The sequence below is a fragment of the Dama dama genome, chromosome 24 (genome assembly GCF_033118175.1).
Source record: "Dama dama isolate Ldn47 chromosome 24, ASM3311817v1, whole genome shotgun sequence".
Taxonomy (NCBI): domain Eukaryota; kingdom Metazoa; phylum Chordata; class Mammalia; order Artiodactyla; family Cervidae; genus Dama; species Dama dama.
The window spans coordinates 48,063,881-48,077,840 of NC_083704.1; the positions used below are offsets into that span (position 1 = coordinate 48,063,881).

General features: G+C 37.8%; 1 protein-coding gene across 1 annotated transcript in view; it reads left to right on the forward strand.

The window, feature by feature from the left end:
* The window catches only part of DNAH12 (dynein axonemal heavy chain 12), a 172,584-nt gene that overhangs the window by 49,424 nt on the left and 109,200 nt on the right, over nucleotides 1-13,960 (forward strand). Inside the window, exons 20-28 of the mRNA XM_061129188.1 lie at nucleotides 530-651; nucleotides 746-1,028; nucleotides 3,769-3,888; nucleotides 4,197-4,353; nucleotides 4,584-4,756; nucleotides 8,483-8,635; nucleotides 9,089-9,328; nucleotides 9,667-9,912; nucleotides 10,239-10,358. Of these exons, the coding sequence (XP_060985171.1) occupies nucleotides 530-651; nucleotides 746-1,028; nucleotides 3,769-3,888; nucleotides 4,197-4,353; nucleotides 4,584-4,756; nucleotides 8,483-8,635; nucleotides 9,089-9,328; nucleotides 9,667-9,912; nucleotides 10,239-10,358 (1,614 nt within the window). The remainder of the gene's footprint in view (nucleotides 1-529; nucleotides 652-745; nucleotides 1,029-3,768; nucleotides 3,889-4,196; nucleotides 4,354-4,583; nucleotides 4,757-8,482; nucleotides 8,636-9,088; nucleotides 9,329-9,666; nucleotides 9,913-10,238; nucleotides 10,359-13,960) is intronic.

Consider the following 13,960-nt stretch of genomic DNA (forward strand, 5'->3'; position numbering starts at 1 on the left):
CATGGTAAATACTTGAGGCTTTATGAGACCTACTGTGTTTTTTATAACTACTCAATTCTGCTGTTGTAGCAAGAAAGCGGCCAAAGACAGTATGTAACTGAATGGATGTGTCCATGCAATAATGTAACTGTTTGTGGACACTGACATTTTCATGTGCCATGAGATGGTTTTCTTCTTTTAATTTATTGAACCTTTTAAAAGTGTAAAAATAGAATGTTTATAGTTGACAGTTGTAAATGTAAAAATTAAATCACAAACAAAACTAGCATATTCTTCCCCTATCATTCAAAAGAATACAGGAAGAATGAAAATATGTATGACAATCATAATTTCTCATTTACAACTATCAACTTTGGGTAAGAATACTTGTGATTTACTGAATTTTAATAGTTTTACATTATGAAAAACTTCCTGGCAATTTTCATAAGTCTTTTGACATCTTAACATTTTTGAGGTGTAAGTTAATGTTGAGATCTTATCATTATATCTAGTATATAAGTTCTGACCTGAATGAATGGGTCTCTTTTAGGTTCTTGCTGCTACTTCTTTAACAGGTTTACTGGAAAAACTGCAGAACTGCAATGAACTTTTGGAGAAAATTATGAAAGGCCTTAACGCATATCTTGAAAAAAAACGACTTTTCTTCCCTCGGTATGATGAATAATCAATTGTGCTATCATTAAAGCATTTTCTGAGGTGCAATGAATTATAACTAAAGCTTTTGTCTTTGCATGGTTTTCCCTAGTTTTTTCTTCTTATCTAATGATGAAATGCTAGAGATTCTGTCAGAGACCAAAGATCCACTTAGAGTTCAGCCTCACTTGAAAAAATGCTTTGAAGGCATCGCCAAATTGGAGTTCCTTCCCAATTTGGATATTAAGGCCATGTATAGCTCTGAAGGTGAGCGAGTGGAGCTGATTGCACTAATTTCCACGTCTGCAGCTCGAGGTGCCGTGGAAAAGTGGCTCATTCAAGTAGAAGATTTGATGCTTCGAAGTATTCATGATGTGATTGCTGCAGCCAGGCTGGTGTGTTTCCTAGAATTTAATGTATATCCTATATTCTGTAATTCTCCTTTTTTTTTTTTTAGGAGATTTTTGAATGAGTACCAGTAAATTAACACTTAAGGGTCTTACTCTTTTAAGCCATTTATTGTTTGTTTTTTTTTTTACTCTGTTCCTAACATTATTATTAAAGTAATAATGGTAGTAAGAATTTATAATAATGTGCGATTAGGTGCTCCAAAAAAAAAAGGTGCTATGAGAAAGAATAATAAGGTGTATCTAATTTGGAGTGGAGAAGGTAGGTTACTAGTGATAGGCTCTTAGAGAAAGTAAAATTGAAACCAAGACCCAAAGGGTAAGTAGGAATTAACCAAATAGAGAGCAAATGGAAGACCATCTAGGGTATCCTGTGGGAAGGCCCTAGGGTCAGAAAGAATCTCAGACAATTACTTAAAAACTCAAAATGAGATAAACAAACATTAAAGGAGAATCTATAATATTTGAGAGAAATATAGCACGTAGGCACTACATGCACCTCACTTAGGCTAATTCAATTAACCATACTTGAATGATAATAAATTTCAGCATGTTTCTTCCTCTAGGGCCACAAAGGAACAGTTGTACAGTAAAAATACCATTTAAAAGGCATTGCAGGGCCTTCCCTTGTGGGTCTGTGGCTAGGACTCTGAGCTACCAGTGCAGGGGGCCTGGGTTTAATCCCTGGGCAGGAAACTAGATCCCACATGCAGTCTTACAAGCTGCAACTTAAGTCCTGGCTCAGCCAAATAAATATATGTTTAAAAAAAAAAAAAAGGCATTGCAGCCTTGTATCCAACAACTCACTTTGAGTAAGAATCCTTTTTCCTTTTTCCTTCACTAAGAGCCCTATGAGAATCATCTTATAGTGTCTATTCTGTTCAGTTTCAAAGTTCCTGCAGATAAATCTTGACTTTTTCTCTCCATTTTCTATCTCTGATTCCAAAGCACAAAGGAAAAAAATCAACATTATCCATGAAAGTATTTCCTTAATCCATATAGAAACTTACCTTCTGTGTACCTAGCAATGGCTCATCCATTCTTTGAAACTTAACCTTCTTTGAAACCTAGGTTAGTTTGTTATTTGCATTTATTCATTAATATTTATAAATATTATAAATGTTTGGTATTTTTAAAATGTCATGGACTTCCTTAGTGTGGCTCAGATAGTAAAGAATGACCTGGGTTGGGAAGATTCCCTGGAGAAGGGCATGACTACCCACTCCAGTATTCTTGGTTGGAGAATTCCATGGCGAGAGAAGCCTGACAGGCTACAGTCTATGGTATCACAAAGAGTCAGACAAGACAGCAACTAACACTTTCACTTTTTTCATAAATATTACTAAAAATGCATTTTAATAGTTAATATTTATATCCTTATGCTTCCTTTGTGGCTCAGCTGGTAAAGAATCTGCCTGCAGTGCGGGAGACCTGGGTTCAGTCCCTGGGTTGAGAAGATCCCCTGGAGGAGGAAATGGCAACTCACTCCAGAATTCTGGCCTGGAGAATTCCATGGTCTGTGTAGTCCATCGGGTCACAAAGAATCGGACACAACTGAGCGACTTCACTTTCACTTTCATCCTTATGCTTAATATTCTTATATCCAAGATGGTGTCATTGTATTACAAATATAGTTTCCGGAGAATTCCCTGGTGGTCCAGGGGTTAGGACGTGGTGCTTTCACTGCCGTGCCCTGGGTTCAATCCTTGGTCAAGGAACTAAGATCCCACAAGCTATGCAACACAGCATATAAATAGATAAATAATGTGTATTCACATGGATATAAATTCCATTAGTATCAACTTTATACTTTGCATTTTTTTCCAGCTTTTAATTTAGTTCTATTATCATTTACTTTTGAAACAAGTTATTTTAAAAATTTTATTTATTTTTATTTTTTAATTGGTGGAAAATTGCCTTAAGATGTGTTGGTTTGTGCTGTACGACAACATGAGTCAGTCATAATTATATTTGTATCTCCTTCCTCTTGAGCCTCTCTCCCCTCCTCCCATCCCACTGCTCTAGGTCATCACAGGGCACCAGGCGGCACAAGTTATTTTTAAAAAGACTACCCCTCCAATAAATCCATTTAAATGCATTTTGAACATAAGACATTTTGGAAGAAATGAAAGTATACTTTGAACTCATAGCATAGATTGTTCAATTGTGTATAACTGGACAAATATGTAATTGTTCAAATTATATACACTGGTCATACAAGTTTTTATAAAAACTATGGATAAATAATACAAGGGTTCTAGCTACTAAGTCAGTCTAGCTACAAGATGGTGTAGTCTTCTTTTCAGTTAAATCTTGGCATCAATATATGTAAATTGCTAGACTGATTTATTTTTTAAGTTTAATAAACCCTCATATCTCATTATAATAGAAGTAATGTGTATATTATGTAGAAAACTGACAACTCCCCACAGCAAAGAAACATAAAAATCCTATGGAAAATAGCTTTCCAAAGAATCGACAGATTCTTCCAGAGATAACTGATTATTGACATATAGGTGCTCATCTTTCTATTCTTTTATCAATAAACAAATATTTTAAAAATATGACTTGTAAAAAAATTTCAGATCTTTTAAATAGTCTTCTAAAATTTTTCATGAATATATTCTAGCCTACAAATGTAACCGATACCATACTTACTTATTGTTAATCATTAAGCTTTTTTCCTCTTGTCACCTTTTAAACTTAGAAATACACTTTAATTATCCAGGCTTATCCAGAATCTGCAAGAAGAGACTGGGTTCGAGAGTGGCCTGGCCAAGTGGTACTTTGTGTTTCTCAAATGTTCTGGACCTCTGAGACACAGGAAGTTATAAGTGGTGGAACGGAGGTAAAGCATTATTTTAAATAGCATTCTTTTCTACACGCTATGCTTTTTAAAAAATTTTTAGTTAGCTTATTTATCATTTTCAAGGGCAGTCTTCCCTCACTTTTTATGTGTAGCATTAAAATGGCACAATTACTTAAAAATTTGTTCTTAATTTTTATTATGCATAGACAAAAGTTATTCTGTTCTAGAATTCATTTTTATACTGAGCTACATTGTGAAGTCAGAATCATATTGTTAGAGAGTAGATGTATAAAATGCACACTTTTGCTACTATATAATGTTAGTTTAATTGCTTTTTTATTTTGTAGGGATTAAAGAAGTACTATAAGGAGCTTCAGAATCAACTAAATGATATTGTGGAGCTGGTAAGAGGAAAACTATCGAAGCAGACCAGGATTACTCTGGGGGCTTTGGTTACTATCGATGTCCATGCTAGAGATGTGGTCATGGACATGATTGATATGGGTATGTGACTTCTTCTTAATATTGAAGATAAAATATTGATAGTTTCTAGAAACAAGAACTTATATGTCTTTTTCTTTTTCAGCAGAATTTATTTTATATGATCTTTTCTACAAATTAGAAAATGTGAATTATTTTAATGTTAATACTTTTGTAAACAATGATAAAATATCTAGTTTTCAAATTATTTCCATTTCAGGATTATGTGTCTTGTTTTACTTTATTCCTTCCAGGCGTCTCACACGATACAGATTTCCAGTGGCTTGCTCAGCTCCGGTATTATTGGGAGTATGAAAACGCTCGAGTTCGTATCATTAATTGCAACGTAAAATATGCTTATGAATATCTTGGTAACTCACCTCGACTTGTCATTACTCCTCTAACTGACAGATGTTACAGAACATTGGTATGTGTTTAAATTATTTTAATTTACGCATTAAAGATTGCTATTTGATTTGGTGTCATATTTTCTTGTCCAAATTTAACATGGCTATCCTAATTTCATTCTCTTATCTGTATAGTAGACTATAGCTATAGTCAAAGGAAGGATAGCTTCCTTTCCTAATCTCAAATTCCCTTTATGTGAAGTTATAATAATGAATATTTACTTCTGAGTGCTTTGGTAGAATATGAGTGTGTTTGAATTCTAATGTTTGAAAATCATGAGCCACACTCCCTTTGGGGGTAATTAGAAAAAGGAAGGTACTGGAGATTTAAAGAAAAAGCCAGAGCTTCAGAAAATGACATCAGTTCTGGGATGGATGGAGTTCTCCCATCTCTCCATCAGTGGAGTTCTGGGAGAGATGACAAGATGAAGGAAGGATATTTGAGCCTTAGAACTCCAAGTTAGTGTTGTTGAATAGGAGAGGGAGAGCTGAATGTAAGCAGGTGATATTGAGGGCTGCCCTTGTTGGGAAGCTATGGAAGATAAAGCCATGACTACAAAACAAACAAACAAAACACCTCTGGGAATTGTGTTGTTAGATAAAATACAAGACTTCCAGGTTAATTTGAATTTCCAATCAACAGTGAAAAATTTGTTAGTAGAAGTATGTTCTAATTATTACATGGGCATACTTATACTAACAGATTATCCATTGTTTATCTGATTTTCAAATTTAACTGGGCATCCTGTATTTTTATTTGCTAAACCTGGCAACCCTATCCGGGAATTGAGGGGGAGACTCAAGAAACAACCTAAAGGGGCAGGATGGGGTGGGAGGTTCAAGAGGGAAGGGATGTATGTATACCTGTGACTGATTCATGTTGGGGTATGGCAGAAATCAACAAAATATTGTAAAGCAATTATCCTTCCATTAACAAAAAAAGACACATCAATCCACTTGTAAGTTAAAGTCTTTGAGTTGTCTGTAAGCAGAGATAAAACGGGGATTATTGGGCAAATGATTGTCTAGGGAATGTTCTCAGTAAAAGCCTGTAAGAAAATGAAGAAAGCAGAGGGGGAAGCTAAGCAAGGATGTGGTTTCTGTGGATGTACAGCCTAGCCTAATCTCACGGGGAGCTTTGGAGCATGAATGGCATCACAGACATACTTCACTTTAAGGCAAAGAGGTCTAACTTTTCTATCCCTTTATTGTCACCAGCTATGGGTCCCTCCTGAGGCTAGGGGTGTGAATAAGCATTCAGATGTTTGTGAATGAGGGAACTCCTGACTGAGGGCAAATCTCAGGAGACAAGGACAGTTGTGAGCTACTTGTAGATGACACCCACAGCAATCGGAAGGACGGAAGCAATGACCAGTAAAAGAATCTGAGTACAGTTGTAGTGCATCTGTGATAAAATATTTCACCAAATCCTCTTTCTCAAGAAGCTACCTGAAGGCCGGACTGTGTCTGTCTTGTCCTCTACTCTAGTGATGGACAAGTACATAAGTTACTCCCTAGGATTTGTTGAGTAAATGAATCTCAAGCTGCTGTGTCCTATCTCAGAGCTCACTGAAGTGAGCTGTGAATATTTGTAAGGTGGACCCTAGCAACTTTGAGGCATAAAATCAAAATCACATTTAACACTTGTATACAACACTAAACACTGGAAAAATCTCCTACTGTAGTTAATATCCATAATAAAGGGAACACATTTATAAGCATTTTGGGGAAATTTTTATAAAGAAAGGAGAGACTGAGGTTTTTAGCAGTCACATTAATGGACATTAACAGTATAGCATTTACTACAAATGTATGATGGGTAAAGTATCATTGATATTGCATTTATTTAATAAGCTGTCTCTGTTGTTTGATTTTTGTAAATGTGAAAAATATTTAAGGTTTTCATAGGTCTATTCATTATTTTTTAAAATGTTTAGTTTCTTAGAGCAGTTTTAGGTTCACAGAAAAATTAAGCAGAAGGAATAGAGAGTTCCCGTATACTCCCTATCCCGCCATATATACAGTCTTGGCCCTTTAACCCTATTTTATCTAAAAGTAGTTAAGTTTCACAAACTCTCATAGAGTTTTTCATGAAACAAACTTCACAGTTAGAGAGAGTTGACTGTAACTTGTACGCTTCTAAGGATTTCCACCCATTGTTATAGTCATTGTGCGGACTCAGAAAGAATTCAGATACTGCTGATGTTACTCTTAAGGAACTTAAAAACTAATTGAGAGGGGGAAAAATGTATTTAGTTAACTGTAATGTGAGTGTTACTGAACTACGTTCATTTGCCTAACTCATCACAGCAAGCCAAACGCTGAAATGCTGAGGTTTGCAGCAGAGAAAGTGTTTATTCACAGAGCAACCAAGCAAGGAGACAGGAAAACAACTTAGATCTCCCCCCTTGAAGGCTCAGGGCTCAGGGTATTCATGGGATAAAGCTGAGGTATGGGAAGCATGGGGAGGCCGTTGTCTCTCTGCTCGCATGCAGCCAGGCCACAGGCGTTTTCATAGCTGCAAAGCTCAGAAAGGAGTGGAGTTAGCTTGCTCTGAGGGTGGAGTTTTTGGCCTCTGACATCAAAAGGTCACTGAGCTGACACTTGCCCCTGTCTAGATGGAGGATGGGTGGTCTTAACCCTCTGAATCAGCTCAAGCTTGATTTGACACAGAAGACTCCAGATGTGTAAAAAACAGCTTGGGTGACCACCCCAGTGCCCAGGCTACGCTTGGAGGATACGCCAGCTTATGGGAAAACAATAAAAGTGGAGTCCATAGGCAAAGGCAGGTCACAGTTTACCATGCATCAGTGGATAACTGGTAACTAGTTTCACAATGAAGGTGATACTATTGGTTAGAGAATACAGAGAGGTGTTCTGGGGATGGAGAAAATGAAGAACATACCAAGAGTGGAATGATTACCAGGGTGAATCATAGACAAAAGTATATAGTAGGGCATCTCTTTATTTTCCCACTAGTGGGCCTCCATGCATTACCCTCCGTTTTTGGTGTTTTCTCTCTTTGCAGCTAGCTATCAAGATTGTCATAATTGGTCTCTACAACCATTTCTGGAAGCACTTTTTTTTTTTTAAGTGACATGTTATTTTTAATGTTTATTTCTTTATTTTTGGTGTGCTGCACAGGCAAGTTGTGGCAAGTGGGGGCTACTCTCTAGCTGCGGTACACCAGCTTCCCACTGGCGTTGGCTTCTCTTGCTGCAGAGAGGCTCGAGGGCACTCAGGCTTGAGAAGCTGAGGCTCCCGAGCTCTAGAACACAAGCTGTAGTTGTGGTGCATGGGCTTACTTGCTCCGAAGCATGTGGAATTTTGCCAGATCAGGAATCACCCCCGTGCCTCCTGCATTAGCAGGCAGATTCTTTACCGTTGAGCCACCAGGGAAGCCCCCCATAAGCACTTTTAATTAAACTTTTCTGATCAAATGTTAACACTTCAAGGCTGGATTCTCTTTGTTTTTAAAAAGGCAAATGGAATACATATGAAGTATTAGACGATAAGGAGATTCTCATACATTTTAACTTTTTTTTAGATCCTTTAAACCACTTTTTCTTGGTGCAGCTACAGAAATGAGTTCTAAAAACCAATGATGTGTGTAATTGCATTACTGCCTCTGAAGCTACAAATAAGACTGAGTCCATTTTATTCATATACGCAATTGTCCTATGATAGGGTTTTTGTTTGTTTGCAGTTAAGCATGGATTTCTTTTCACATTTATTTTTCTTTTCAGATAGGTGCCTTCTATTTAAACCTTGGAGGCGCTCCAGAAGGGCCAGCAGGTACAGGGAAAACGGAAACCACCAAGGACTTGGCTAAAGCTCTTGCCGTACAGTGTGTGGTGTTCAACTGCTCAGACGGGCTCGATTACCTAGCAATGGGAAAGGTAAAGTTACACGTCAAATATTACAAGTAGTTTATTGTAAGGTCTAACTGCATAAGCTGAAGCAAATTCATATTTTAAACACTGATTGTGGTTTATGCATTGTTTGAACTCTTTTTTTTTTTTTAACGGGTAAAGGCATTGTTTTTATCCCTTTGGGGTTTTTATTGAGCTTAACTTTCAGTTTTGACTTAAAAGCTTTGCAGGTTTCTCACACAGTAAAGAATCTTCCTGAAATGTGGGAGACCAGAGTTCGATCCCTGGGTTGGGAAGATCCCCTGTAGGTGGAAATGGCAATGCTCTCCTGTATTCTTGCCTGGAGTATTCCACGGACAGTACAGTCGACTCGCCGAGAGTCAGACGTAACTGAGCAACTAACACTCACACTTCAATTTTGACTTAAAAGGTTAAAAAGATGCGCTTTCCTATGAAAATCATGGTTTTTCTTGTCCTTAGTTTTTTAAAGGACTGGCTTCTTCTGGTGCTTGGGCTTGCTTCGATGAATTTAATCGAATTGAGTTGGAAGTGCTGTCAGTGGTAGCGCAACAGATCCTTTGCATTCAGAGAGCCATTCAGCAGAAGCTGGAAGTGTTCACTTTTGAAGGGACAGAACTTAAGCTCAATCCAAACTGTTTTGTAGCTATTACCATGAATCCCGGCTATGCAGGACGTTCTGAATTACCAGATAATCTTAAGGTAATATATATTTTCTAAAGAGTGTAAATTCGGTAATCAGCATAATCTGCTCAAAATGGTACAGTTTTCTCACATGTATTTGTAATCTCCCTTTTACCTTTTCCATTTGCTCTAAGATAAACCTGTAAAGATTTTTTTTAATGTCTAAAAAAATATTTGAATGTTAGAGTACATAAAACTGCTGAAATGCTACTGAACAAATTAAAGAGCTAATGAAAAAGTTGCTGCATGGGGGGAGTAAACTTGACTGTCAGCCCTTTATCTTTGGGTGATTGTGCTTGGCTTTAAAACCTGTTTCCTTTATGCAAATAATATATTTCACTTGTTTTATGCTTCAGGTTCTTTTCAGAACAGTGGCTATGATGGTTCCAAACTATGCCCTCATAGCAGAAATCTCCCTCTACTCCTATGGATTTCTGAATGCAAAACCTCTGTCTGTGAAGATAGTAATGACCTATAGGCTCTGCTCGGAGCAGCTCTCATCACAGTTTCATTATGACTATGGAATGCGAGCAGTAAAAGCAGTTTTAATAGCCGCTGGAAACCTAAAACTAAAATTTCCAAATGAAAATGAAGATATACTTGTAAGTATTAAATATATACGTTGTGTAAGTTTCCATAAAAAGATTATTTTTTTCAGCAAGGTTGATTGTGAACTATAGATAGGCAGATAAGAGTTATTGCTTTGAGCCTTTTTATGTAGGGTTGAAATGACAGTTTTGAGATTCTGGTTTTCATTATAATTTATAGGAATCCAAGGACCTTTCTGTTTGATAAGTGTAGTACTGGCTTTTTAGTATAGGGATTCCATGAAATAATATAAAACAAACTTTGACTTTGGTGAGGTAGGGGCAAGAGGAGGGCCAATACTGGCAATTAATCTGTATTGCACTTTTTGATTGATTTTTAGCTTCTTCGATCAATTAAAGATGTAAATGAACCAAAGTTTTTGTCACATGATATACCCTTATTTAATGGAATAACTAGTGACTTATTTCCTGGTGTTAAACTTCCTGAAGCTGACTATAATGTAAGTAAACCTCTGAGAATGACTTGTTCTTCAAATAAATGCATCTGGTGACTCAGTAGTTTTTTGAGTTTCATTAAATGAGTGAATTATTCTGTTAGGAAGATAAACCTCTATTTTGGCCACTCTGATTAATAAGGAAGAGTACATTTTAGTGTGTGTACCTAGTTGTTCAGTCGTGTCTGACTCTTTGCAACCCCATGGATTATAGCCTGCCATGCTCCTCTGTCCATGGGATTTCCCAGGCAACAGTACTGAAATACAATGCCATGCCCTTCTTCAGGGAAATTTTAGTACTTTATGTTATGTGATACCAGGGTTAACAAGTTTCAGGTCAAAGATAATGTTACCATAAGAGAACACATTTTATTTCCTACATTCTACCTTGTGATTTATAATATTTACTACTAAATATACTCCCCCTGGTGGCTCAGATTGTAAAGAATCTGCCTGCAATGCAGGAGACCCGGGTTCGATCCCTGGGTCAGGAAGATTCCCTGGAGAAGGGAATGGCTCCCCACTCCAGTATTTTTGCCTGGAGAATTGCATGGACAGAGAAACCTGTAGGGCTACAGTCCATGGGGTTGCAAAGAATTGGACATGACTGAGCAACTAACAGAATGTCAATCTCAACCTGATAAATGTGTCCCTTAGTTTTTCAGGGTTCTCTGGAAAACTGCCAAATTTCTCCTTGTAGGTTTTGAGGCACCCCCGTGAGAAGGGGACATGTTCTCCAGTAATCCCTCTGTTCCCATCAGTTACCTCCCAGAGAGGGTGAAAGCCTGGTTGGGGAAAAGTGGGGGCTAACTTTGCACCTGATTGGAGCACTATTGGGGAAAGCAATGGTGCTTGTTAACCCTGGTATCATATAACATAAAGTACTAAAATTTCCCTGGAGAAGGGCATGGCATCCTACTGGGGTAACTGATTTGGGGGTTTCTATTTTGACAGGGTAAGTTGAGGGAGCAAAAGCTGAAGAAGATGGTGAGAAAAAGAAATGGAGTTTGAAAGAGGGAGTCCATGAGAAGCTCTAGCTCCAAATCTTTTGGGGGCAACACAGAAATAGAGGCTTAATACAAACAAGACTCACTCAGACTTGTTTCTTCTGTCATTTAATTTTATCCTGGAGTATAGTTGATTTACACTGTTGCATTAGGTTCCGATGTACAACTCAGGCTTCCCACGTGCTGCTAGTGGTGAAGAACCCCTGTGCCAATGCGGGAGACACAGGAGATGCAGGTTCAAGTCCTGGGTCTGGAAGGTCCCCTGGAGAAGGAAATGGCAACCCACTCCAGTATTCTTGCCTGGAGAATCCCATGGACAGAGGAGCCTGGCGGACTACAGTCCATAGGGTCTCAAGGAGTCAGATGCAACTGAAGTGACTTAGCATGCGTATATACAGCTAAGTGATTCAGTTAAATATGGAAACATATATCCATTCTTTTTCAGAGTCATTTCCCGTATACTTTATTACAGAATATTGAGGAGAGATCCCTGTGCTATCAGTAGGTCTCTCTTGCTCATCTAAAGTAGTGTCTAAAGTTAATTCACAAGTCCTAAATGATCTCTCACCTCCACGTGTCTCTCTCACCTGCCCCTTGAAACCACAAGTCTACTTTCCAAGTCTGTGACTCTGTTGTTATTTTGCAAAGAAGTTGATTTCTATCATGCACTTTTTTGAAGGATCCACATAAAAGAGATATCATGTGATATTTGCCATTCCCTGTCTGATATTTGCCATTCTCCTTCACCAAGTGTGACCATCTCTATGTCCTTCCATGTTGGGGCAATGACATAATTTCATTCTTTTTTTAAGGCCAAATAATATTCCATTAAGTATATGGACCACATCTTCTTTATCCATTCAGAGTTTGGTAGACATTTAAGCTGTTTGGTGTCTTGGTTATTCTACATAGTGCTGCAGTGAGTTTTGGGGTGTGTGTACCTTTTTTTTTTTTCTATTTATTTTTATTAGTTGGAGGCTAATTACTTTACAATATTGTAGTGGGTTTTGTTATACATTGACTTGAATCAGCCATGGTTTTACATGTATTCCCCATCCCGATCCCCCCTCCCACCTCCCTCTCTACCCAATCCCTCTGGGTCTTCCCAGTGCACCAGGCCCGAGCACTTGTCTCATGCATCCAACCTGGGCTGGTGATCTGTTTCACCATAGATAATATACATGTTTCGATGCTGTTCTCTCGAAACATCCCACCTTCACCTTCTCCCACAGAGTCCAAAAGTCTGTTCTCTACATCTGTGTCTCTTTTTCTGTTTTGCATATAGGGTTATCATTACCATCTTTCTAAATCCAATATGTATGTGTTAGTATGCTGTAATGTTCTTTATCTTTCTGGCTTACTTCACTCTGTATAATGGGCTCCAATTTCATCCATCTCATTAGAACTGATTCAAATGAATTCTTTTTAATGGCTGAGTAATATTCCATGGTGTATATGTACCACAGCTTCCTTATCCATTCGTCTGCTGATGGGCATCTAGGTTGCTTCCATGTCCTGGCTATTATAAACAGTGCTGCGATGAACATTGGGGTGCATGTGTCTCTTTCAGATCTGGTTTCCTCGGTGTGTATGCCCAGGAGTGGGATTGCTGGGTCATATGGCAGTTCTATTTCCAGTTTTTTTTGTTTTTTTTTTATTTCCAGTTTTTTAAGAAATCTCCACACTGTTCTCCATAGCGACTGTACTAGTTTGCATTCCCACCAACAGTGTAAGAGGGTTCCCTTTTCTCCACACCCTCTCCAGCATTTATTGCTCATTGACTTTTGGATAGCAGCCATCCTGACTGGTGTGTAATGGTACCTCATTGTGGTTTTGATTTGCATTTCTCTGATAATGAGTGATGTTGAGCATCTTTTCATGTGTTCGTTAGCCATCTGTATGTCTTCTTTGGAGAAATGTCTGTTTAGTTCTTTGGCCCATTTTTTGATTGGGTCATTTATTTTTCTGGAATTGAGCTTCAGGAGTTGCTTGTATATTTTTGAGATTAATCCTTTGTCTGTTTCTTCATTTGCTATTATTTTCTTCCAATCTGAGGGCTGTCTTTTCACCTTGCTTATAGTTTCCTTTGTAGTGCAAAAGCTTTTAAGTTTCATTAGGCCCCATTTGTTTATTTTTGCTTTTATTTCCAATATTCTGGGAGGTGGGTCATAGAGGATCCTGCTGTGATTTATGTCAGAGAGTGTTTTGCCTATGTTCTCCTCTAGGAGTTTTATAGTTTCTGGTCTTACATTTAGATCTTTAATCCATTTTCAGTTTATTTTTGTGTATGGTGTTAGAAAGTGTTCTAGTTTCATTCTTTTACAAGTGGTTGACCAGTTTTCCCAGCACCACTTGTTAAAGAGGTTGTCTTTTTTCCATTGTATATCCTTGCCTCCTTTGTTGAAGATAAGGTGTCCATAGGTTCATGAATTTATCTCTGGGCTTTCTATTCTGTTCCATTGATCTATATTTCTGTCTTTGTGCCAGTACCATACTGTCTTGATGACTGTGGCATTGTAGTAGGGTCTGAAGTCAGGCAGGTTGATTCCTCCAGTTCCATTCTTCTTTCTCAAGATTACTTTGGCTATTTGAGGTTTTTTG